Below are 24,662 nucleotides of genomic sequence, written 5' to 3'. Positions count from 1 at the left end.
GACTCTTTTTCGCAAACCGGCGCCCGGCTAACGCCCGATGTAACGCATTTATAACGGGGTCCGATGTGGTAGCCTGAGACACGAATGACCGTGGAACTAGCTCAGTTCCTAACGTCGTGTCTTCTTTTTTTCAAGCGAGCTGCTGCACCACCCGGGGACCTCGCTTCTATTGCGTCCCACTTTCACCGTTCTTTCATACGGGCCATTCCCAGACAGGAAAAATTAGGCAGGAATTTCTCTCTCTCTCTCTTTATCGCGCGCACGCTTTTACGAATTCACCGCACGTTTTTACCGGATCTATCGCAATCACTCGCGATCCGTTCCGCCGCCAGGCTGCTCGTGTTACTCTTTCATTAAATATTCTTAATTTCGTGTAACGTTCATTTCGCGTCTGTACGTACGTTCTCTACGCACACCAGTGTGCTTACGCCGTAACGGCTCACGGATTAAGAGAGGCACTCCCTTGCGGTTTATACTTACGCGGTAATGGCAGTTGAAGAAAGTACCCGCCCCGCGTGCACTTGCGCGTGAAACCACGTTTTACATTTTTTGCCGCGTTATATTTATCGACGCGACTGCCTTACACGATTGTCCATTATCCTCCCTCCGTTAATTGCGAATCTACGTGTGCGCACGACGCCGCCGTCGTGCGTAATCGTGCCGAAGATAACGAATCCTGGAAACTATCCACTTAGATTCCGGCATAACGTGCAATTACGCGCAATTATTACGCGGTAACATCTTCCGAGTGGGATATTTATTAGAGCGAGTGGTTGCGCAGCGAGTGCAACCTCCTCCAGCAGTGTGCCCTCGTTCGAACCGCGTGGTAATACGTCTCCCCCTACCCCTTCGACCTCACCGTACGACATACACGTGCGCACGTATATCGATTATACGCGTTTTACGCTAAAAACAATGAAACACGGCTTTATCTTGACGCGTATGTACGTGTTTCGTGCTCGCGTTGTTTGATCAGCTCCCAATGATCGACGCCCGATACGATTTTGTCGGACTGTTTTCACGCAGTTGCATTCGTACGTTGTAATCCCTTTATCGCATCTTGCTTCGTTGTACTTAAGGATATTTCGCCACAAAATCTCGTTTCTTCTTTTTTTTTCTTTTTACAGCACGCGTCACGCGCGTCGAAGACCAACAAGACGTCTCGGTTACTCCGTAAAAAAGACTGAGTTTTAAAAAAAATATCTCAAACTCAGTTGACGCAAATGGACCGACACTCTTTTACGCTTATAAGAAGAAGAGATATGCAGAAAGCACTGTGGGGGAAAAAAAAAAAATCAATCGTTGAGCGCGATATCGAGGACCGTGGAGGGGGAAACATACGCCGGTCGCGATTTTATTTTATTTTGTAGCTGACAGGTTCCGCGAGAAACCTGCTTGCTGTTAACGTGTGTCTGTAGGCTATCCTACACGATCACGAGTATCATTCTGGATTTTTGCGCGTGACACGCGTGTGAAAAACGCTGCCCCGTGAAACGTGTCGACGCGCGTTCGAGCCTCGCGTTTCACGTTCGACACCTCGCGCTAATCGATTAATCGAGATTCCCGAGTCCGCGAGTCCCCGATTCACGAGTCGTCGACGGGACGAACGTTAGAGGTGGAATAAGTGCTAAGTCAGAGGCGAAGACGCGGAGCCGGTCGTGGCACTTTCATCCAACTGGTGGCTGGCCCAAGGACGATTTGTTCCTATTAGCGGGCCCGTGTTAATCACCACGGCCGTATAAACTCGCCCGCTAATGAGTCGACATATCATTTTCTCCGCGCAAACAAATTCCGCCGGGACGAGACGGAATACGCGAGTTTCGTATTAATTCGTGAGCGTGCCGGGTCACGGCGTAAATCTCGATTCGGTGGGAAAATTATCGTCCGCCAACTTGATAACGCTTTTATGCGACAAATTACATGCCGTCCGTCGTAAAGCTACCGTTCTCCCTTGGCAAACAACTCGCTGAAGATAAACAAACCGTTTTATTGCCGTGATTATACCGGGATCTCCGCTGCTGCTTTCCAGACGCATCTCACGGATTTGCGTATCGATTTGTCGTTACGATTCGGAAAGATATCCCTCGTCCCTTTCGAATCTTTGAGAGATAATCGTCGCACGCAACTTCCTCCATCTTTCGCGAGGCGTGAAGCTGATGGATCGACTCGATTAATCGTTGGGAAATTTCTCTCGATAAAAGGTGGTAATTGCGTCTATCAAGCGTGGTATCCCAGCGGCCGGAACGGACGCTCGATTACTGACCCTGTCGATGTTTCACCGCGAGATTGCTTCGATTTATCGATCCTCTGGCCGATCGATCGACTCCTCGGTCACGATCGATACGTTCCTTAAGAAGAAAGACGCGCGTTGTTGGCCGTTTTTCGTTTCTTTCGAAACTTATCCAGCTCGAGGTTCCTTCAAACGAACATGCATATTTTTATTTATCGTGTCCTGTGCATCGGTGAAATCTTCCGCGAGACGGAACACGAAACGTCACTTACTTGGAAACATCGTGCCACCTCGTAGCTGACCCCCCCCCTCTCACTCTCTCTCTCTCTCACTCTTTCCCTCTCTTTCCCTGTCTCATCGAGCGAGTCCTCTCGTCGTCGACTGATCAATGCCCCTGCAGCGTTTCACGTTGGAACGTGTGAAGCCAGACGCGAGTTTGTTATTACAACGGTATTTCGTGAAATATTTGCGCTATGCGATGCCGATTCAGTAAGGCGGCCGGCAGCCGCGCCGATCGAGCTTCCTCGACCCGAAGGACGAGGCGAAAGTCAGCAGAGAGAGAGAGAGAGAGAGAGAGTCGAGACCTTTGCCGTCTCGGGGAAAACTCGTGCCGCGTACGAACGAACAGTGAATAGCAACTAGCCGGTTGGTCGTTGATTATCGAGGCAAAGAGAGGAAAGGGTTGACGCTGACAAAAGGCGGTTTGACGAAGGAAATGCTAACGAGGGTTGCTTCTGTTTCCTAGGATGTCAGAATCCACGTGTGCACGCGGTCCACTCTATCTCTCTCTTGCTTTCTCTCTCTCTCTCTCTCTCTCTCTTTCTCTCTCTGGCGAGTGCGCGTTCGCGCACCACCCGAATCAGCCCTCTTTGTGCGACCGGCGTATCGTGCATTTTTATTAAGCTCCGACCCTGGAATAATCGACGCGAAATTCGAGATCGCCAAAGGCATTTCGTCGCGGCTGTCGTGCACGCGTCTGTCGTCCGTTCGTCCTCGCACGCGCGCCGCTCCCGGTCTTCCTTTCTCGCTCTCTCTCTCTCTCTCTCTCTCTCTCTCTCTCTCTCTCCTCGCCGAGCCCAGGCCTTTGACATCCGGTGACCTGTTCCAGGCCATATGCCGAGTTTCAATAATTTCCAATTAGTCTAAAAAGAATCGTGCACGCGCTAGAGGCCGAACGCTCGACCGAATTTTAATTCGAGCCTCGTCCGAATCCTTCGCTCTCCTCCACCCTCCCGACGTCACGACGCTTTGTCCGACGTTTTAAACGAACATCCGACTGCGGCCGCGAACGAACCAGTTTTGTTACGACCGACGTTCACCGGTGAATAGTTCAACGACGCTTCGGTTACTCTCTCTTTCTCTCTCTCTCTCTCTCTCTCTCTGTCTCTCTGTCTCTCTCTCTTTGCTATCCACGAGCGCGATAAAATTCCCGCGCTGTTTGTCTGTTAATTAATACGTTCGACAATATTATTGTCACGAGTAAACAGTATCGCGGTACCGACGCGATACTGCCAGTGATCAGGCGACATTTGCCATTGTTCACCGGCAAATAATTGTCTAAACCAATAGATGAGTATCTAAATTCGAGGATAATGCCTATTAATCTAAACCGGATGAAGCCCTAGTCATCCTTCGGCTGTCATCGAAACGACACACGAACCTCGTTCGGTATCGAATATTCCGGCGGTTCGATATCGTCGCTGTGAAAACGTGCGAGCGGATGATGAGTATCGAGTTGGACCGTACTCGAAGAGTAATCATCGGTGATCGGTTTGGTCGTGCGTTACGAGCGGCTACGCGCCCGCGTCGGGGAGCCTGATGGCCCCAGCGACCACTCTTTTTCGTTGGCTCGGCCGACTCTTAGAGAATAATCGACGATAAATCGGTCTCGTCGGTGGCGGACGGACGTGCACGGATGGCATAGCATCGATACATCTGGGGAATCGGGATAGTTGGCGCAGACACGCTTCGAGGTGCTCGGCGATGTGCGCATCGAGTACAAGGGGAAGGGGCGAGGGTCGAGAGGCGAGGGTGGTTTTAATAGAGCCAGCCAGCGTACAGGCGTGCGCTATACGATGTTGCTTTCGCAACAGCGACGCTCGGTGCATCGGTGCAGCGCACAATAAACCAATGTGTATTCGAAAGGGCTTAACTAGACGAACTATTCCGCGTAGTTTCTATTAGTAAATCACCCGCGTACTGTGTGGCATAGATAACGACCCTCCGTAGCCAAGCTACAATGCCGCCGACGCGGAAACTTAATTAAGTATATATTAATTAAAATCCTCCCCGCCGACGTTGTCATCGTTCCGTCGACACGACGACGGAAGGTAGTCGTCCCTGTGTCAACCTTCCGCCATCGAACGCTCCTCCACCTCCATCGTCTCCCGCCGTTCGTCATTTGCGTAGCTCGATCACGTTGTTGTTGTTCTTGGTTCGCGATCCGTTCGAAGAAACTCCATTATACGCGCGATAATTAATCCCTTCTCCACTGTCGTGAAAGATTTCTCTCTTGTTCTCTTTCTCTCTCTCTCTCTCTCTCTCTCTCCCTCTTCTCTCTCTCTCTATGTATATATATATTGGTTTCTTTTTTTCTTGTTGGGTAAATCATTCTTAATCGGTTCGATGCAACGGTTAGCTCTATTCATCTGTCGGAACGCGTCGCGTCGGTTACCCGGCGAATTTATATCTCGGTGGGAGCGCGAGCTCGGTCCACGGAGGAGAGAAAGAATGCCGGCTGAAGGACCGACGAGGACCAGGCGAACCGGTGGACGAGGCTGTTTAAAAGCCCGACAACCGCGTTCGCTCCTTATCGCGTATACATTGTAAGTACGTACAGCTGATTCTCGTTTTGCATAAAATCGAGGCGACATCGCGGCCCCCGGGTTCCCGTCTCCCGTCTCCCGGCACCCGGCTCCCGGTTTGGACTGCACGCGCGCCTGCGTGCACGTATACGCACGCATCGCCGAAACCCACACGCCCGCCGCCTCTTGCACACGGATTTCTTTCACAGCCAGTTACTGAAGACATTAAAGTCCACGAGAGGGAGAGCACCGGAGATTTGGACGGGCGGATGCCGTGGGGTCCTGCGGTCCTGCGCTAACAAGACGATCTTTAAAGGAGGAAAGCGTTTCCCCAATCACCAGTTAACATCTTTGTCGCGCCGGTCGGCAGCCGCCGCTTGTGAATATATTCATGAGAAACCGACGCCGCTATCGACCGCCAGCCGTCGAAACTTTCGAAAGCCTCCGCGCTGCGTGGCTTTTCGAGTCGCGCCGCGTCGCCAGATTTTCGAAAGCTAGTGCGCCGAGTGCCAGCCACTGTATCCGAGCTGACTAGTGATTTCGATATCTTCAGATATCGATCAACGCTATATGTTGCGATCGACGAAATATCAAATATGTGCATATTGGTATTTCGTTGGCAACTGTTTCTCTCGACGTTCGAACAAAGTTCAAACGCAACTAAACACTCGATTCCAAAGTGAGTGCTGAGCTTTTGCAAACGTTGCGAAAGCGGGGACGGGGAAAAGCGTCATATTTAATGCTAAACGCCAAGGACAATTACGAACGATTCTCATCTGCGGTTTACCACTATCTCATAAATCAGTGGACGATTCTTTAAATGTGCGCAACTATCTCGGGAATACTTACTCCAGACACTTAATCAGGATTATCTCGTACACACGCGGCCATCAAAGAAGGATCAACGCCGTGGCGATACCTTCGGCGAAGGAGATTACCAAGATCTCACGGACGTATCGGTAGAAAAATGGCGACGGAGGGTACCGTCCGATTAATTAACAATTTTTTAATTAACGTCAGACACGTTTCAAACGGCGGACAGTTGTCTCAAAGGGTTAACCGGAATTTGATTAATGACCAGCGGACTAGGTCCTCGGAGCGGAAACACACCTCCAGCGGACACAATTCCCGACTGATTTATTTTTATTCGCCGACTCTCCTCTGGCTTGCGCGTCGTTCGCTTCCGGCCTTATCTTCATTTCCTATCAACCACCCCACGCGGCTCCACATTTTTTCCATACCGAAACACACCCTACACACAACACACGGCCGCGCCACGCGCGTTTCCACCGATAATCGAGATCGTTTCGCTCTATCGAAAACGCCCATTTGCCGGGAATAATAAGTTGGTCGGTGCGAGAGAGGGTGCGCGCCCTTGATGCCGGGCTATAATTCGATGGTGTTCCACGCCAGAGGATTTTCATCGGTCTCGGAGGAATAATTTTTAGTCGCGCGATTTAAAAGAGCTCGGTTGTTCGTCGGAACAAGTTTTTTTTTTCATAGATGCGTAAACGTGTAGGAAGAAAGTAGGCGGAATGGGTATGTTTCATCTAGCGTCTCGGTCAATAAGATGCACTTAAGATTTATTTTTTTGAAAGATTCAAGTGACTGACTATCGATTACATTTAATGGAATATTAAATATTGCAAGTGCCTGCAACACACACACACACACACATGTGTATATATATATATATTTCGCTGTTCTACGTAAGATTTCAAATTTTGCCAACGCAATCGCGATAATCTCGTCACCGCGTTATTTTGCCTGGTAAAATGCCCGTGGAACGTTGCGTGCTGCTGTCCTATTAGAAAAAATTGAATTCGTAGAAGTCTGCGTGGACTTGTACAAATTTGTTCTGCTAGGTGCGCGCATGGCAAACTCTAGAGATAATTGTAAGGAAATGGGAACTGAATTCGAAGGAAGCACTGGCGGTCCCAAGGCCGGTTACGAGCGCGGTCAAACGTTCCGTCATTGGATCGTTAGATTAGTGTTAGAATTCGATTACACGCGCCTCAAACGTCACTTATCTCTTCACTGGTAATATTTGCCCAGATACGAGGTCGCGCGGCCATGCGACGACAGCTGCCGATAGAGACACGGCACACTTGGGAAAATAGTGACGCGCCACGGCCCATGGAACGGCACCCCATCGTCTCTTTTCCCTGTATAGTCACCCGACATTCGATGTCTCCGTAACCGAGAGATTTTTCCAAAGGCACGGGGAAACAACGGGGGCATTGCTTGATCCGCGTCTGTTGCGAACCGAGATTACGACAGATGATCTCGCGCAGCTGTAATACGACGTTATCGGTATTATTCCGGCATTATCGTGCTCCGCTTTTCAAAATTCTTCTCCAATTTCCCCTCTCCCGTCTACCGTGCATGGGAATTCTATTAAGAAAAAAAGAGAAGCAAAAGAGAGGGAGGGAGAGATCGCGGTATTCACGATTTCAGAATTGCCGGGATTAAAATTCCAAGCGCGGAGAGGTGGAAATATACTGCGGAATCCACGAAATTTCGTCGACGTCATCTGGTACGCAGATGCACGAGAAAGGTTAACGAGCGTGCGCACAGTTGAGCACGTGGGCCTCACGTCCGACGAAATAAATGAACTTTGGCGAAGGGAAGTTACGTGCGGATGGCTGAGCGACGTTCGTTTTCGATATCTCTTTAAGAGTACAAAGACATTTCCCTATCTCCCGGAGGTATTCTTATCCGTTTCTTCGACCGACGCGGCCGTTCCCATTGCCCGCGCGATCGGCTCGCACACTCGTGACAGCGCTGTCCCTCACAAATGGACGATAAAGTTTTATCAGTCTTGTTGTCAGTTTCAAAACGTAGACTGGTATTCCTCGTGCTGTGTGCGTGCACACAGGCAGAGGTAGGCGAGTCCGCCACTAACGCGTCGTCGCTCGGCTGCATTATCTGTCTAGACGTTTCTTCTCACACTCTGCGCCGGTACATTCTTCGGATTCAACGTTGCACGAGAGTAGAAGCTCGTTTAACTTTCTCCTCCCCACCCCGCTCCCCTTCCTTTCTGCTCGATGGAAAAACGTTACGCGACCGAGCTTCTCATAAAGAGTTACTGCTTTTAATTATTTCACCGATATTCGACTATCGGTACACGAGCGAGCGTTGCCTCGTTCGTTGAGTTGGCGAAGGCACGTAAACCCGGCGTTTCGTAGTACCGTTAATTTTCAGCTTTCCGAGAATTTTACAGCGGAAATTTTAAGAGGTGCTCGTCGTCTCCGTTTAGTTTAATTAACGTTAAATTCAGAAACGTGAAAAATTGAATTGCTAACGTTGTCGGCGTGTGTTGCCAAGCAGAATGATATACGAGAGGGTGGTAATTTTTAATTCAATTCGCCTGTAAATGCATACATATGTATATGCGGCTCGTTTTGCAATGTTCTACGATTAAAAACGCGCACGTCGTAAACGAAACATCGTAGGGATTGTTAAACGAAGTACGTTTGAACGACCCTGATCTTCTGATGCTTAATACCAACCGCTTTCTCAACTCTGTCAGCTGCTCCTCTCGAAATTATCGTAACTCGTGACCTGGATATTTTAATTATGCATTTTCACGGTAGAACTCCATTACTATCCCACCCCCCTCCCCCTCCGCTCGGCAAATGTTCGACAACTCGAACTTGTCGAGTCTTCGTACGAATGGAACGTCTTCACCGCGACTTCAATCAACGACAAACAAGTCCCACGAAAGGAATCCCGATCCACTTCTTTTTTTCCATTTCTGCAAGTTTCACAATGCTCTCTGATTCTAAACCAGCGCGTCCTTTAAAGAGCGAGGCTGGTCACGGCCAACTTTTGTACTCGGCGGAGAGAATAGGCAGCGCCTGCAACACGTTCTTGCTCCAGTTGGTGGTTTTTATTACCACGAACGCAACCCTACGTGCGATACCGAGAAACCAATTACGATTCCAGCGTTATTGTTGGAAACGAGGGGGTCTCGGATTACCCACGAAGAAGGAAGAGCCTCTTTGTCGCAAGCGGAACGTCAGTCGTCGCCGAAGTGGTTACACGAGAGGGTTACTGTTATATCGGCGTGTCCGGTTTTATGGGATCGGGCGTTCAAGTATATGCGAGTATATGACGGACGCGTAAACGACAGGTTTCCGGTCTCCACGATCTGGACACACACGCGAAACCAACTGGAAAGACGTGAGAGAGAAACGAGGTAGGCGTTCCGCAGGATTCGGTTGAAAACGTACGCAACACGCGTAATCGCATCGGCATAACGGATGATTAAAATTACGATTAAAATGACGCTGTAACATGCCTCGAGCATCAGGAACCCTTCAATTTACGCCAACTAGTTTTATAAATACCCGCAAATTTGCTCGAATTAGAAAATATCTTAACACTACTACCGACGAAAATGTATAACATTTGTAGCAAAAGAAAAAAAGTTAATAATTCAATATAGGATACAAGCTTCTATTAATATATTTTATTAAACGTCACTCGAGTATAAAATACGCTGTTGTAAATATGTGAAATTTCCATAGAAAATTATAACTTAGTCATTTTGACAAGTTTGGTAGTGTTAAACGAGTCCTTGGCATTTTCTTCCAATTGAATTACAACAGTAGAAATATTACTAGTTTGTATAGCGGACGAGTGTGAATCGACGATCAAGAATTTCATTGATTCAGAGACGACAGATTGATTATTTGGGAATATTTGGCGGGACTTTCGTACCGAGAACTAATACAGTTCGGTTAAAAATGGACCGAGTTCCATGCAAATGTGAGAGTTACCTATTTTGTTCGTATCGAAAAAGAAATCTGAAATCACCGCGGAACCTGCCAATTATTCATCTCGGTCGGCCCTTTAACCGAGTAGCCGCCGTCGCCAAGAAACACACCCGGAAGCGGCGAAATTTCGCCCGGCGGCGGGCGAACGTCTCTTTCGATAAAAATCTAATCGGAACATCAGCGAGGTGGCGGGCAAAGACAAGTTTCACGCTTGTCGCGATCACGTCGCGCCGCGCGGCCTCGTATCGGCAGATGCAGATACGCGGCCGGCCGCATGCTGCTGGCAGCATAACCGAGCCACGAGAGAAGAATAAGGTAGGCGTGTCGCAGCGTGACGTTAGAGGTGCGTTACGCTGCGTGTACGCGCGACAAAGAGAGAGGATACGTCGGTACATAAGCTGGCTTATTACGCGATGCCCGAGGCTACAAACACGTCGGAATAATGGCCGTGGCTGTGCAATAGGGCGCGAGACGATCGAAGAACGGGAGGGGTAGTATCGTATTAAATTATAATAATTTCGGTGCGAAATTATTAGAACGGTCGCCGAGGGGGAAGAAGGAGAGAAGGAGAGAGCGAGAAAGTTGAGAAAGGAAGGCACCGCGACGAGCGTAAGGGTAAACGAGCGGCTGTGTATACGCCACGGCCTCTTCCATCGTTGGGTTCCACGGCGCGGTGCGGTTACGCATTTTCTACGCGCGACCTATAGGACTGTGTAGTCTATACAATTCGCACAATGTTCAGGGCTTTATCCGGCTACGCGACACGCCCCAGCGGGGGGTGCATCCGCGACATTTGTTAACAAATATTTTACTTGGTAACACGATACACAGCCTGGCCCGACGTAATTACGTCGCTCGATGCTTGGATAATGGCGAGGAATGCGGGGACGTTGCGCGGACGAAAGCGGAACAGAAGCGAGCAGTTGGAAAATACAACTGTTCGAGGAAAAGAAACGGCAACGATTTATCGTTGCAATTACGAGCGATGAAATTGTAGTCAAAGTGCCGGTGTTCGCTCGAAGTAGCGCTCGAAAGTGCACGGTCAAGTGCGTAAATTGTAAAACCGTGGACAATCCGCGCTCGTCGCCGTGACAATTTCAAGAAATTCTTTCCAACGGGACGGGAATAATTGCTCGTGTTTCCCGTTGTATTATTTCTCTTCGTTATATACACGTCTACCTATATATATTTCTACGGTACGTATCGTCCGTTCAGCCTTCCGTTTGGTACCCGTTTCTTTTCGCCGAGTTTATGCAAAAGCCCTGCCTTCTGTTGCAAAGGTAAAACTCGGCAGCGGAGCAAGACGAGCAGAAGTTCATCGGAACGAGGTCGGGGGGCACTCTCTCGCGGAAAAGCGGCACAGGTATCGAGATAAAATGCTAGGAAATTCTCAAAGCGCTCACCCGGTCGATTTGGATGCCCTTCCACCCTTTCTTCGTTCCGCTCGGATTCACCGAGCGAAACGAGGGGCCGCGGGAGAGAACAAAGAATTTCGCCTAGTAAAAAGGAAGGAGCGGAGGAAGTTATCGGACGGCCATAAACGCGTCGTGCCGTTGGATTTATTATCGATCCCTTTCATCCTTATCTCCTTACAACATACTTTCGTTATCGGCCGCCGGAAAAGAGCCCTCTACTCCATCCACCCCATCCCCGTGCAGACCGTCCTTCCCGTCTATCCTCGTCTACCAGATGCATAATTATTGCAGCGTGCCTACCCCGCTATTAATATTCATAAAGACCATCCGTCAAAACGGCTACCGTTTACGCCCGCTTTCCCGCATTTTTCCGTCACCTCTCGAACGATCTCGTACGTTTACGCCCCGGACGAGGGAGAAAGCGCAAGAACCACCGTGCAAAGATGGAGCGTGCAAAGACAAACAGGAAAATGCTTGGCGATACAGATGCTAAATCCGTGGAAGGCCACAGGCGAAATTTACATAGCTATCTCGAAATTATGCAACGTAGGAAGCGAAACGTTTATCGCCTTAGGTTTCGTCTTTGGGTGCATTTAGATCTCGATACAATATTGTTAGCTTGGTCAAAAAGCAACTGTTGCGTTTTGTTTGCAAATGAAAGGCAAATTTTTCGCGAGAAACAAACATTCTTTGCCATTTTTTCCAGGCGACTGCATTCAAAAAAGTGTCTTATCCTTTTCGACGAAAGAAAGAGTTCCAGGAACGATTCGATATTCACATCAGCAAACCGATTCTGACTCACTAGTTTGAAGGCTTCTTCACCAAATTCCTTCTGCTCGGAGATAGTACAGCAAGATGTGACAAAAATGTCATCCTTTTTGAGTTTTGGAAACAACAATCGTCGAAGAAATCGTGCATTTTCTTTTTCTAAACCGAATTCGGAGCAACCAGATATCGGATTACACAATGAATCTATGGTTTAAGTAATTACACAATATAGTAATTACACAATGAATCTATGGTAAAGAAACGAAGTTGGTTTCAGATATATGATACATAGATATGTCCATCTGTTGGAAGAAACGACGAAATTACTTTCTCACTATCCCAATGCCTCTGACGCCCAACTGCCTCGATGTGATCGGTATTTTCTAAAAGAACCGATTGCGACTTAATGAACAAATACATCTCAATGAAATTTTGGAGTAACGGTATGTCATTAAATTTAAAAGAGTAGAAAGAGGTATGATTCTTTAGTATCCACGAATAAAAGAGCACAAGCTGATACACATATCAACCCGATGTCGGTATCATCGACGATACGAGCGCAAGCCGTGGATATTAGCCAAATTATCTGGAACATAATTATCCGGTAATCCAATTTACAAACTTACAAGGCAAATTACTCTCAATCAGTGTTTGTACGGTTCTCTTCCGGAACGTTCTCAAATTAATGAGCGGCGGCCGCGTGCGTAGACGCGGGCTGTAATCGCGAGAAGTGTCTGAATCGCAATCAAGGATCGGGAATATGTTTAAATCATACGGCACATACGAAGCGCGTAATGAATAATAAGAGGCCACGCACCGGTTCGCTTTAACTACCGATTCATCGCGCTTCCATGTGAAACGCCGATCGCACTTAAGTGGAACCGTTGAGCCAGCACTTTGCATTGCTTTCTTTTTGCGAGATAATCGAGGCGCTGCGCTGGTTAGACGAGGTACGAAACGAAATGCTCCGTCGATACTCTAAACTTTCACCGGTTGATTATCCTTTGGCTCTCGATCGATCGACCGACTGATCGAGAATCGAAGCCACCGAGTATCGACGAGAAAAAGATGCGAACGTGCCAGAAATCGTCAGAATTAGACGACACGGCTGTTGACCGAAGAGTCCGACGTTTATTATCGAACGCCCAGCGTCGGAATGTAAATTATCGAGACGGTGTTGAGTGTATCGATAAAATTCAGCGGCACGTTTCTTCGTTTGTTTCGAGATCACGAGCGTGGCTCTCTGTGTGTCTTCAAATAAATCGCACGCTTCTACAGATTCTATTCGAGGGTATAACGAGCCTTTGTTTATTCTCAATGAATAAACATCAATGATACTTGATTAATCGCAAAATTATTCAACTTAATGCGCGCTAAAAGAAAGGACACGCGAGCGTAATTAAAACGAACACGCTCTATTTATTCCTCCGTCCGTTTCGCAGCGTTCTCCTCCTCCTCCTCCTCCTCCTCCTCGTCGTCGCATTATCGCGAATGCTAAAATTTTAATTCCATCTGAACGTAACGAGCGAGGTCGGTACCGTATCGCGGACAGACTATTTTCGTTGGACAGCAAGCGTCGCGGTCGCAAACGTGAAATGCAAGAAATGCAGAAAACCAGCCAGTTGCTTCCCGGTAAACACACGTTCCAAAAATGCTTTAACGTAATCAAGCGCGTTTTCCTTTAATCAGACTCCGTTGCTCGGAATCCTGTTGTCGTTCGCTTTTATTTCTCGGCTCCGCGAAAAATTTGCGAATTCTTAAGAAAATTTCTCTCGCACAAAATGTCCAGTTGCGTGTACAACAGGCAGATATATCGCAGTATCTGCCACGTAGAATCTCTTTTATCAGGAACGATAGAGCGCAAGAGCTTCCATTACCAGATGCCGTCGAAGAATTTTAATTCATCCCAAAAATGATGGCACGGTCATATCCCCCGCGCCACACTCTGCCGCCTTTGCTATTCTCCTTGCCGACCATTCATTATCCCCGTACCTGATCATTTTTCTTTCTTTTTTCTTCTCCGCGGCCTAATCGCTTCTCACGAGCGAGTCGCGCGAGAGCACGCTCAATCTTGCAACGACTCACGGCGAGCCTGCGACTCGGTGAGAAAAGTGCATCTCGAAGGACAAATGTTTTATAGTCGTTGCGTCCTTGAATTACATCGATGAACAGTGGTTACGCTCCGCGCACCGTCGTCGGCGAAAGGTCTGTGATTAGTTCGATCAGTTTCTGACCAGGGGGATACTCGAAATCGTACGACGGCCAATCTCGCCACATTTTTGCTCTTGTAACGATTGTTTGTCCCATTGGACGGAAAGGTCCATCGTCTTTAATTGCACGACGAAAGGAATAATCGTTTACGACGCGCGATACGGCTGTTCGAATTGCCAACGGGTAATCTTTCATCTCGGAACTAATCCCCTTTCGTTACTTGGTTTTTACCTGGCCACGGCTCTATCACGATTTATCGCGTTCAAGCTCGAACGATTCTCGAGGATTGTTAACAATCAGCGAGGAGAAACATTTTCGCCGAGCCGTCAGGATATTCTGAAATGAGAAATTTCAGAACGTTCGTTACACGAAATTGCGCGATTATCAACGCGACGTGATGTCACGTGGCAACGTCTCGAACGAGCGGAGTCGTAGTCGGAGCCGAAATCGAGGCGGGCACGCGGATTTCAAAGTCGCCTTCGTGAGCGTATCGTGATTCTTAATGACCAGAAAATATCACGAAGGAAGGAGAACAAGAAGGGCCACCCCGGTAGCCCTGTCCGCAACTTACAGATTGAAATCCACCCTTCGGCCTCTTTGTTCTCATTGTTATCGTCGCTGGTGGTAGCACGCCACGAAGCCGGCCAGCGGCCGTCTCACCCACTGCTGGTTATTAATGCAGCGCGCTCAGTCTGCTCGGGCAACTTTGAAAAATGGCCGGCCCGCGATGATTCAGAGTTTTGCGCGTACCGGGCGATATCGTGTCGACGGACGCACGCTTCGGTGGAAATATTCAGCGAAACAGGTGGCGGTGTTCACATCGCGGCCTCCGACAGGACAGACCCCCTTGCGCGACGCTGCCCGACCTTTCCGAGACGACCTCGACCGGGCTCGTCCATCTATCCCACCTCGATTCTATGGACTGTCGTCTCCCAGAAATCAGTCGACTAACACACATCTACCTGGACGTGCGTCCCTTTATTCGTCCGAGTCGATGATAAACCCGAATATAGTTCGAGTGTTTGAACATTTATGCAGCTCTCGTAGTCAGACGTTTGGCTAATAATTTAGTTTAAAACGAACGTCATAAAATATATAGATGTCATAAAAATATACGAATGTCATAAAATATATATATATATATATATATATATATATATATATATATATATATATATATAGAGTTATAAGATTGCATGTCAAACTTATGCATTCGTAATTGACATACAATTATAGATTTTAACAATTTTAAGAGAAATATATTTCTTGTCCCAGTTTGAATTTATCTGGCAATAAGTATTTTCTCCCACTATGACGCGTACGTTATTGAACAGCAAATATCCGTAGATGGTAGTCAATAACGCGATCGAAAAACAACTCGACAAAGGGGAACATACGGCAGGTTATTAATCCAATATTAATCCAATTCAGCGACGCCACGTTGTACGTTATATTCTCATTTTTCCATCGTCTTCGTTTCATTGGACAAACCTCGAGGAGAATGGAGAGCGAGATTTCTAATTCACGAAACCTGCTCCAAACGTCGAAACGGTCCACTGATTTTAATCACAATCCGGCGTTCGCCTGACGACGAATTTCTGTCGTCGATCATAGCCAAATACGCGACGCTGATCCGCTCGCGTATAAAAGAAGCTCTGCCTTTCCGGGTTCGTATAGGCGGCTCGACGGATCGAGACGTTTTCTTTCCTTTCCTTTCCTTTCCTTTTTTTTCTTTTCTTTTTTTTTCAGAAAAGCGATACACGCGCCGCGTGCTTCTTATTCCACGCCGTCTTTCCAAAATCAATATAACAGCCCGACGGATTGTTATTTATACCGAGGCAAGAAGATATCGTATTCCGTTTGAAGTTCTCCTCGTGGCATTATCCTGGAAGAGCGGTTAGCGGGACTGTAGCACAGATAGATAAGAGAACGAACAAGGGCGAGGAAGAGGTGGGGGAGGGGCGAGGAGAGGGGAGGAGGAGGAGCGGCTGTGGATAGGACGGATTACAAGAAGCGTCTCGGGTGCCTCTAAGCATGGTAACGCGAGGTAGGGAACAAGGGCTCTTTGATAAATGCGAAATGTATCATTCGGGTTTGTTATGGTCCTCGCAATCCGCTATTTACGGGGGGGGGGGGTTTCTTTGAACTTCCGGGGGATAATGGAAGCGAGCGACGCCTGTGCCAGCCAATGGCCGCGGTAAATGACGCGGCTACTACCTTGCTACGACCTTGTACACACAATGTTTATGACGTTGGGCAAAGAAGAAAAATTAAACGGGACTGATACGCTAAATTTAGCTTTCTATCAATTTATTAACTTTTGGTTGTTACTGTTACATAGACAATTAATTTACCTCGGTCCGCTGGAACGAAAGGTGTCTATAGACAGCGTGTTGAACAGCGAGTTATTATAATATTTGTTGTTGGAAATTTTTTACGTTCGAAGCATAATTGGATAAAGCCATTGCGAGTGAAAGGCATTAATGATCTCTGATCAACGAGAGCTTCTCATTTGAAACACCAATATTTTAGAAATTAGTTCAATGGCAATAATTGATAATAATTACTGGCAAAATACTATTGGATCAAACGTAAGTGAATTCCAATTCAACATCGTCATATATTATTTTAAACGTGATTATTTTACAATTATTTCATTTAATATCCTTAAACTGAAAAGGCGTGGTATAATAAATCAATCACAAAAAAAGACACAAATATGTAGTGTGTAGAAAACATAAGAAGGGAGACACATTACGAATGCAAGAAACGCAATGTAGAATTACGCATTGATCCATGTTTTCAGATACATTCTGAAATAGAGCTTAAAGTTACTCTTAAATTCTTAGTATGTGAACTAACAAGACAGAATACGAATAAACAAATAATTAAATTTAATATATGTGCAATTCGGTGTTTCGATTATTTAAATATATCTTCTGAAAAATATATGCGAACGAAACATTTCGTCCTTCTCACTGTAGATCGCGATTGAAAGTCTGTCGTAGCCAAGGGATTGAAAAGAAGAAACTTTTTTTGAATGACTCGATGGATCTTAAAGTAGTCGCACGACCGATTGAGATAACGTCTCGATCAACTTTGTTCTCGTAAATACAGCGTAAATGGACATTTCTTTTTTTTTTTATCGTTTCATTGAATTCGATTAAAAGCAGCTTTAACGCTTTCGTTGTAAAAATATGTACATTCACCGACGTTTACAACGTAGGGAACCACTTTGTTGAAAAACGGTAGTTAACTTAAGTGCGCGATCATAGGGGGAAATGGCAGACACTAAACGGCGACGTTAAATCTCGGCTTACGGAACAAGAAAAGGCACTTTTAGAAATGATAGCGGACAAGCGTGGATAAAATTCCGTCGGACGCGATCTCGAGAACGCAAAGCGGCGAGTTTGTCAAGAAACCAGCGATATTTCGCTCGTTCCCGTTCAAACGATCGAGTAATCGGCGGACGCTATCTTTATAACCCTGGCTCACGCAACGATCTCGATTCAATTATAAAATGAACTTTTCGAAGAACTCCTTCCTCCTGCCTTTCCTTTTTCCGTTAGCCACTATCATAAATTACCCGGTCTCGTCAGTCTATTGTTACCCCCAAGCAATTATTAATCATTTTTCCATGTTACGTGTACAAATGAAACAGACCTAAATGTTGGACGTAAATGTAAAAATGCGCGTAGACTTATGAAACTCACGTTTCGCGGAAGAATAGACATCGTGCATGCGAATTTCGGTCAATTCCAACCAGCTCCACGCTGAAATGAACCGCGCGTGGCAAGCGTTTCTCAGGGGCGAGTTTCTTGCTACCGGAGGTATCAATTGCCCCCTCGGAAGAGGAAACAACGTCGTAACGACGTTGAAAGGAATGTTCTCCGGCGAAACGAGGCGCGCATGCGGGAAAAATGAATATTTCGAAAAGCCGACGCGACGGTGATAGTCTGGCGATTGAATGAAATTTAAAAAGAAACGCTTGTCCCTTAACCAGCGCGATTCGATTGTAATCGGCTGCGGCGTGGCAGCCGGGAGAGAAGGAAAAACCGCGGAATCCGAAACCAGGTTATCTCGTACATGCCTTTCGACATGTTGCAATTAATATCGGTGTGACGACGGGCGTAAAACGCGAGCCGGAACACGTCGGATCACGTTCCGTGTACACGAAGCCAGAGACACGGTTTCGTGTTCCTTGAAAAGTGTCACGAAACGAGCGTAAAGCTCGGTGAAAAGCTCGTTTCGGCGATAACGGTGGCAACGACGCGGGAGAGAGGAGGGACGGGGAGGGAAAACGCGGCTAGCCTTTCCCGCTTAGATTACGCGGTGGCGAATCCAAGGGCCCTTTAACGAGTGCTCGCATACGCGTTGTTATTTCGCGTTGTCTCGTTGCGTTGTCGGGGGTTGTCGCAGCCGGCGGCGAGCAAATCCGTGAAACCGGGTTAAAACACGCCGGAGCTTTCGATCTCGTCGCCAGTTTATCTCTCGAGTTATTTGCTCGGACGAGTAATTTCCCCGGTTGAGGGTGAGATAAATCGGGACGGGGGTCACGGCGCGTCGCGGCCGAAAGAGGCTGGGCGTTTAATATCCCGAGACCCTCTCTTTAATTCCTCCGCCGCGAATGAACCGCCGTCGATACACCGCTCGTGTTGAATTCACCACTCAATTAAAAGTGACTGGCGCAACTTATTCGCCGAGTGCGCGTCGTTTTCTAATTGGAGATTCTGACTCGGGGCTGCGGGGCAAAAGTGAGAAATACCTGACAGCCAGCAGTCGGTGGGGTGGCGTACGTCCGACGCAACGCAGGTCGGAAGCTCATCCGGTGCTCATTAACAGATTGAAAGGGAAATGATACGTGGCGCGGATGTTTTACATCGTTGAATCCCGGACTCCGTGCTTTTTCCGGACTCCTCGGCTCGAATCGAGGCCGGCGCTAACGCCAGCACAGAGAGAGAAGAGAGAGAGAGAGAGAGAGAGAGAGAGAGAGAGAGAGAGGAATGCGCGCCACGAGAGCCGTGTTTTTCTCGCCGTAGAGACCGCGCAAGTTATTACGAGGGTGCAAGCACCGAGGACCCTGCCTGAGGATCCTTTAGAAAAGTCCCAGAGCTTTCGCAACAAAAATAAAATATCGCCCCCCTTTTAAAAATGCAGTGGCGCATCCATGGACGTAGATAGGTAGGTAGGCCGGAACGGCTCGTTAACTGATAACGCATCTTCTCGGCCCCCTTTCCACCCTGTTTCTCGCGTTCGCCTCTTCCTCCCTCTCACACTCTCACCCTCTCTCTCTCTCTCAATCTCTCTCTCTCTCTCTCTCTCTCTCTCTCTCTCTCTCTCCTGCAAGCCAGGCGAGACTTGTTTACACACTCCGGCGTGTTTGCCGGCTACGTTGATCTAGATTAACGGGGAGGGGGGAAAAAAGTGGAGGGGAGGATACGAGCAGCGAGTAATTAATACGATTGATTGAGCCTACCTTCCGCGAAACTAGCGTTTCGATAACCGCGGTGGGGTTTTATTACATTTTTAGGTGGTGACCCGTTGCGATTGCCCATTGTTGGTTGCGTTCGTTTACCCGAGCCGGAATTTATGCGGAAAAACGGACGGGCAGGGAACGCAAGGGGGAGCGTAGAGCCTCGCGAACCAGCGAAAAATATCCGATTTCGACGAAGATAACAAACGTTCACAAATAACCGTGCGCACTTCCAGCTTATATTACCGGCGTTTATTTGACGTTCGATGAATGAAAAATCCGGCGGACTTGTTTGAACGAAGGCGTGCCACGCCCGTCGATGTGAGTGCGCCAGCGTAACGTATTTATCTGTACGTACGTGTAGAGTATCTGGCTGGTCGGGGTTTCGTTGGAAAATATGCGGCCGGAAAAAGGACGAGTGAGAATGGTACAAAGCCAAGATTAAAATTATGGAATAGCTCGCGAAACGTAGGCGATGGAGAGACTCAGCGTGCGAACAGTTAACCGCGATCCTGTTTGAATGGCGTTCGATTGGAGTCTAGCAGCGTTGGACGCGGCGTGGTACGCGGTACGGATCAATGGGCCGGATCGAACGATGTAACTTGGCGTGGAAACACGACGGCGATAAACCGACCCTGGACGAATCTAACCTGTTCGCCTTCTAACCGACGACCAGCCTGTGAGAGATTGGAAAAACCGGCGAGGAGAAACGACGCGAGCTCGGTGTAATTAATACAGGAAAGAAAGCTGAAGAACGGGACCGGGAACAGTTAGCCAGGCCCGACCCATCATTCTCCGTCTTGCTCGTCTAATTAACTAATCGTCCCGGATATCTTATCGATCTAATCCCGCATGCGACAGTTAGCAAGCCGCGCAAAGGGTATCTCCGTGTATAATCGAAGCGTGTCGCCGGCTCTCGCCGGCGCTCGAGAGAGTCCGCCGCTCGATTCTTTTCGGTGTCCGTCCGCCTCTCGCGAGAACCCGTTATTAAACCTTCGACTTTACCTTCGATCTTATCGGCGGCCATCTAGTTTCCACACCGGCGAACGGACAAGCGACTCGCATTTCCTGCACCGCCTCGCCTCATCGTCCGACGCCGAGCTTCGTCCTTTCACGCTCGTGTCACCGACGCAAACTACGTACCAAGCGTTTGGACAGAAAACGCCGCGCAACTTCAAACGACTTTTCCATTTCGCCTCTTCTAGTCTAGACGGTTCGTACTATCTAGGCGGTTTGTACGACGGAATCGACCCGGTTTCTATAATGGTAAAATTATCACTGACCCAGTGGCTATCGCCGAGTCACCGATTTCCGGTTCGCACAGTCTCTCTCTCTCTTTCTCCTGGTTTTTCCCGGCAACGTTCAACGATCTCGAGACTCGCGAAGCGCCGTCCAGGCATAGACAATATCGGGAACTTGTTAGAAAGAAAGCGCAAAGATAGATAACCCAAGGGGTTAAATATTAAAAGTCGCGTGAATAAACGCGATAAAAACGGCGGTATCTCGAGCGGCGGTATCCTAGCCTGCTAGCAGTCGCGACATACATATTCACGTCGCTTTGCTCTTGCGGTCGTTGCTGCCCGTGCTGGCGCCGAGTTGTTTCTTCTGGTACTCGTGCGTGGCCCCGGCGAGGTGTTGCCTCTCCGTACCCGTGAAAACACGCGAAACACCTCGCGAAAATGTACCCCGAGTCCCGAGGAGCAGTTTTATGTGGTCGAGTCACGCGGCATCGTGGTTACGGTAGCGTGCGCGCTCTTTCAACGTTTCACTCTGCGACCGTGATCGTTTCGAAAATTTTCGAAAAGCCGAGACAACAGCTGCGGCCGCGCCTCGGAGGCAATAATTTCCCCCTCATGAAAAGCTCATGGGGGAGAGCGGGCGACTGGCCTCGATCGATAAGAGAAACAAATGTCGAAAGGAATTAGTCGGTCGTGTCCTGACCATGTTCAACCGTCACGCTAACTAAGTAGCAACCGAGTGGCCCGAGGTAATTTGAATCTACACGCCGAGAACGAAGATTTTGTTCTACTTTGCTAATCCGGAAATTACGTGAAGCACGGGGGCCGGAGGGGGGTTGTGCGCGATGGAATTAAGCACAGGTTGGCTTGCAATTCCAGCGACTATCGCCGCGATCTGACGGTGATAAAAAACTAGCTCAACCTTGGCTCGAGTCATTACTCATAACGTTAGCGAGCCACTTGAAAAACTAGCGATCGTTTCATCGACAACCTAATGGAGCGTGGACCAAGGGAAAGACGAGGCGTGCACCGTCACACATACACATACACATATACACACACAAACACAAACACACGATCGTTCGCGAGGGAAGGTTCATCGCCGATGACGAGGCGATCTTTACCTCGACAAACGACCGTGATCGTTGTCAAAAGCTTAACGGAGAGGTTACGACAGATTGTTTCGTTGATCAGAGGGAGAAAGAGAGTAAGTCAGAGTGTGTGTGTGTGTGTGTGTGTGTGTGTATGTGTGAGTAAAGAGATACTGGGCCAACAGAGGACGCGATACGACGTGAAATTGTACGGAGACGCCGATAACGACGTCGTTACGTACGCACAGGCGTGACGACTGATTAGAATCGGCCGTACGTTCTTGCCCGGCGTTACTAATCGCGGGTCAACGATGTTACCTGCTACGATACGGCTGGTTCCGGCTTTAACTCAGCCCGGGCAATAATTCGCGCGGGGAAATATATCGCGACGTGGCCGATTGGTCAACGAGCGTGCCGTTAATCCCGCCTTGTCGATCTCGTCTACCTAAACACCGTGCCGTCACATCAAAGGCACACATGTCCGTTTTCTCTCTCTCTCTCTCTCTCTCCCCCTCGCTTATATTTTTTTTCAGTCTTCTCTGTTCGAGTAATTAACGGAAATTAGTATCATCGCGCACGAGGGGAATCAGAGAAAATACGACTGACGTGGCCGAGGGTTAATAACGTGCGATCACTCGACGGTGTGGAATTATCGATACGACGGTATCCCGTAGGTGATATAAAGGTTCACGGGGCAAGTTGGTCAGCGATAAAAGGTCGGGCCAAGTACGGGATATTTGTCGGTACGTGGAATCACGCGAATGTTCGATCCCCTCGCGAAACGTTCTTCCGATAAATTAATCCCGTAAGACGATCACCCGCGACATAAGTTACGTCACAATGTATCGCGAAAGTGAATGAAAGACTATTTTTAACTTGTTTTCGTCGTTTATTCAGCGATAAGCTCGCTCATCGTCGACGATATCAGCGTTCTCTGAGTATCTTCTCGATGATGTAGCACTGTGTTCTTAGCTTAGTTATATCTGCGGTTTTCTCCCTTCTTCTGGCTTTCATGCGGCCGAGTAAGTCCCTCCAAATACGGGAATGGGTGCCTGTTGACTTAGCACGGAAAAGGAAAATTCTCGGAAAAACGGTTGACAAAGAGTCGCAAACTCCAACCTATCAAAACAGTTTGCACAGCAAAAGTATCGAATGCTATAACTCTGGCCGTGTGTGTATATGTTTTCCAGTCGGAGTCAAACTTTACCTCACGCTGGAATTCTAACGGCAAAAAACTTGAGACGGAAGTGAAACAATCTATGAAATGCATGATCCATAGGCACGAGTTTAACAGCGCGAAAAGTTGGCGCTATAAGCGACGACGATATAGGCCGAGTGGCAGCGACCTTTCGCAATGTCGCTGGTAACTATAAATAGAGGATGACTTTTCCGCGAGATCCGCGTCCAGCTTGCCGTAATACAGTTAGCCGCGGATATTTCTGTCGAGTAATTTGTCGTTGTATGATAAGCGTAAGTTGTCGTAACGTAACTCACGTACGGCATTGATTTATGCATTACCGATAGACATTTATAAAGAAGACGATTGCATCCTCCAAAACGATCGTTTCATTTTGTTCAACTCGTTAACAACTCGATCGACGCCGAGAAATTGGACTCGATCAGAAGAAATTTTACCAACGACGCTCTTTGCTTCACCTGTACTTGTACAAGGTAATCTTTCAACTAGAAACCACCACACACCGAGTGTCCGTGTGTATCACGTTTTTGCAGATCCCAGATTAAATAATACAACGCGGGTCAACGTCTACTCGCAATCAGACCGTCCAGTTTCAATGAATCCGTTCGATTCTCCTCCCAAATATTGTCGATCGAATTCTCCGCGCTGGTGGAGTCCTCTCCATCTCTCTCTATTGAAAATTTAGCCAGCAGCTAGCGCGTACAGGGGAAACACAACGTCACGAGACGTCAGAGGCGTTGCTACGGAGGACAGGTGTAAACGATCGCGAAAACGAATCGACGCGACCCTCACCCTCGCGCGTCCGTCCACGCGTCCCGTCAACATCCATTTATTTATTAACGGATCGTGCCTCGTCGAGTACGCGCCCGGATTATCGCAGCGCCCGATTCCATCCTGCTCGTTATGGCTTTAATCTTTTCGCCCTGTTGTACGAATGATTTAGTATCGCCGGTCCGCGCGATACTGCCACTCTATTTTCCCTAGAAATCAGTCGGCGCGTTAACACGACCGGGTAAACGCGACGCTCCGCGCGGCGAAACAACGCGGCTCCAGCCTACGACCGGCTTTCGCACATCCGCCCGTGTTAACGGATTTCGGCTGGCGTGTTGCTCGGCGCGCGCGTCCGCCAGACTGGCAGAGCGCGATCCACGACAATAGAGAGGACAGGCACCGTCGCAGAGCATGCAGCCGCGTGTTCGAGCGGACTGTACAAGCCGACCGTTCACCGTCGTCCACCAGTCAGGCAACTCTGCTTCGGGCTGGACAGTGTTTTCATTAACCGAATACAACGCCAACTATAGCGCGATCCAGTCTATAGCACGCGGTCGTTTCAAGGAACGCGGAAAGCTTTTTCGCCCCGGCGTTGGAGACGTGTTCGCGGTGAAAATCTCTCTCTCTCTCTCTCTCTCTCTCTCTCTCTCTCTGTCGCGTAACGTACGATCAACGCTGGCAA

At 48.3% G+C, this 24,662-nt stretch overlaps 1 protein-coding gene across 7 annotated transcripts in view; it reads right to left on the bottom strand.

Annotated features, from left to right (window-relative positions):
* Positions 1-24,662, bottom strand: part of LOC122534329 (latrophilin Cirl-like) — a 413,745-nt gene that overhangs the window by 342,753 nt on the left and 46,330 nt on the right. Inside the window, exon 1 of one of the 7 annotated variants that reach the window (XM_043664850.1) lies at positions 20,688-20,762. The exons of the other annotated variants lie outside the window; for them this stretch is intronic. Within the exon in view, the coding sequence (XP_043520785.1) occupies positions 20,688-20,747 (60 nt within the window). The 5' untranslated portion in view covers positions 20,748-20,762. Of the gene's footprint in view, positions 1-20,687; positions 20,763-24,662 lie in introns of those variants that run through there. 7 annotated transcript variants of the gene reach the window in all.

The sequence above is a fragment of the Frieseomelitta varia genome, unplaced genomic scaffold (assembly GCF_011392965.1).
Source record: "Frieseomelitta varia isolate USP_RPSP 00005682 unplaced genomic scaffold, Fvar_1.2 scaffold_587, whole genome shotgun sequence".
Taxonomy (NCBI): Eukaryota; Metazoa; Arthropoda; class Insecta; order Hymenoptera; family Apidae; genus Frieseomelitta; species Frieseomelitta varia.
This window is presented reverse-complemented; position numbering and strand designations above follow the sequence as displayed.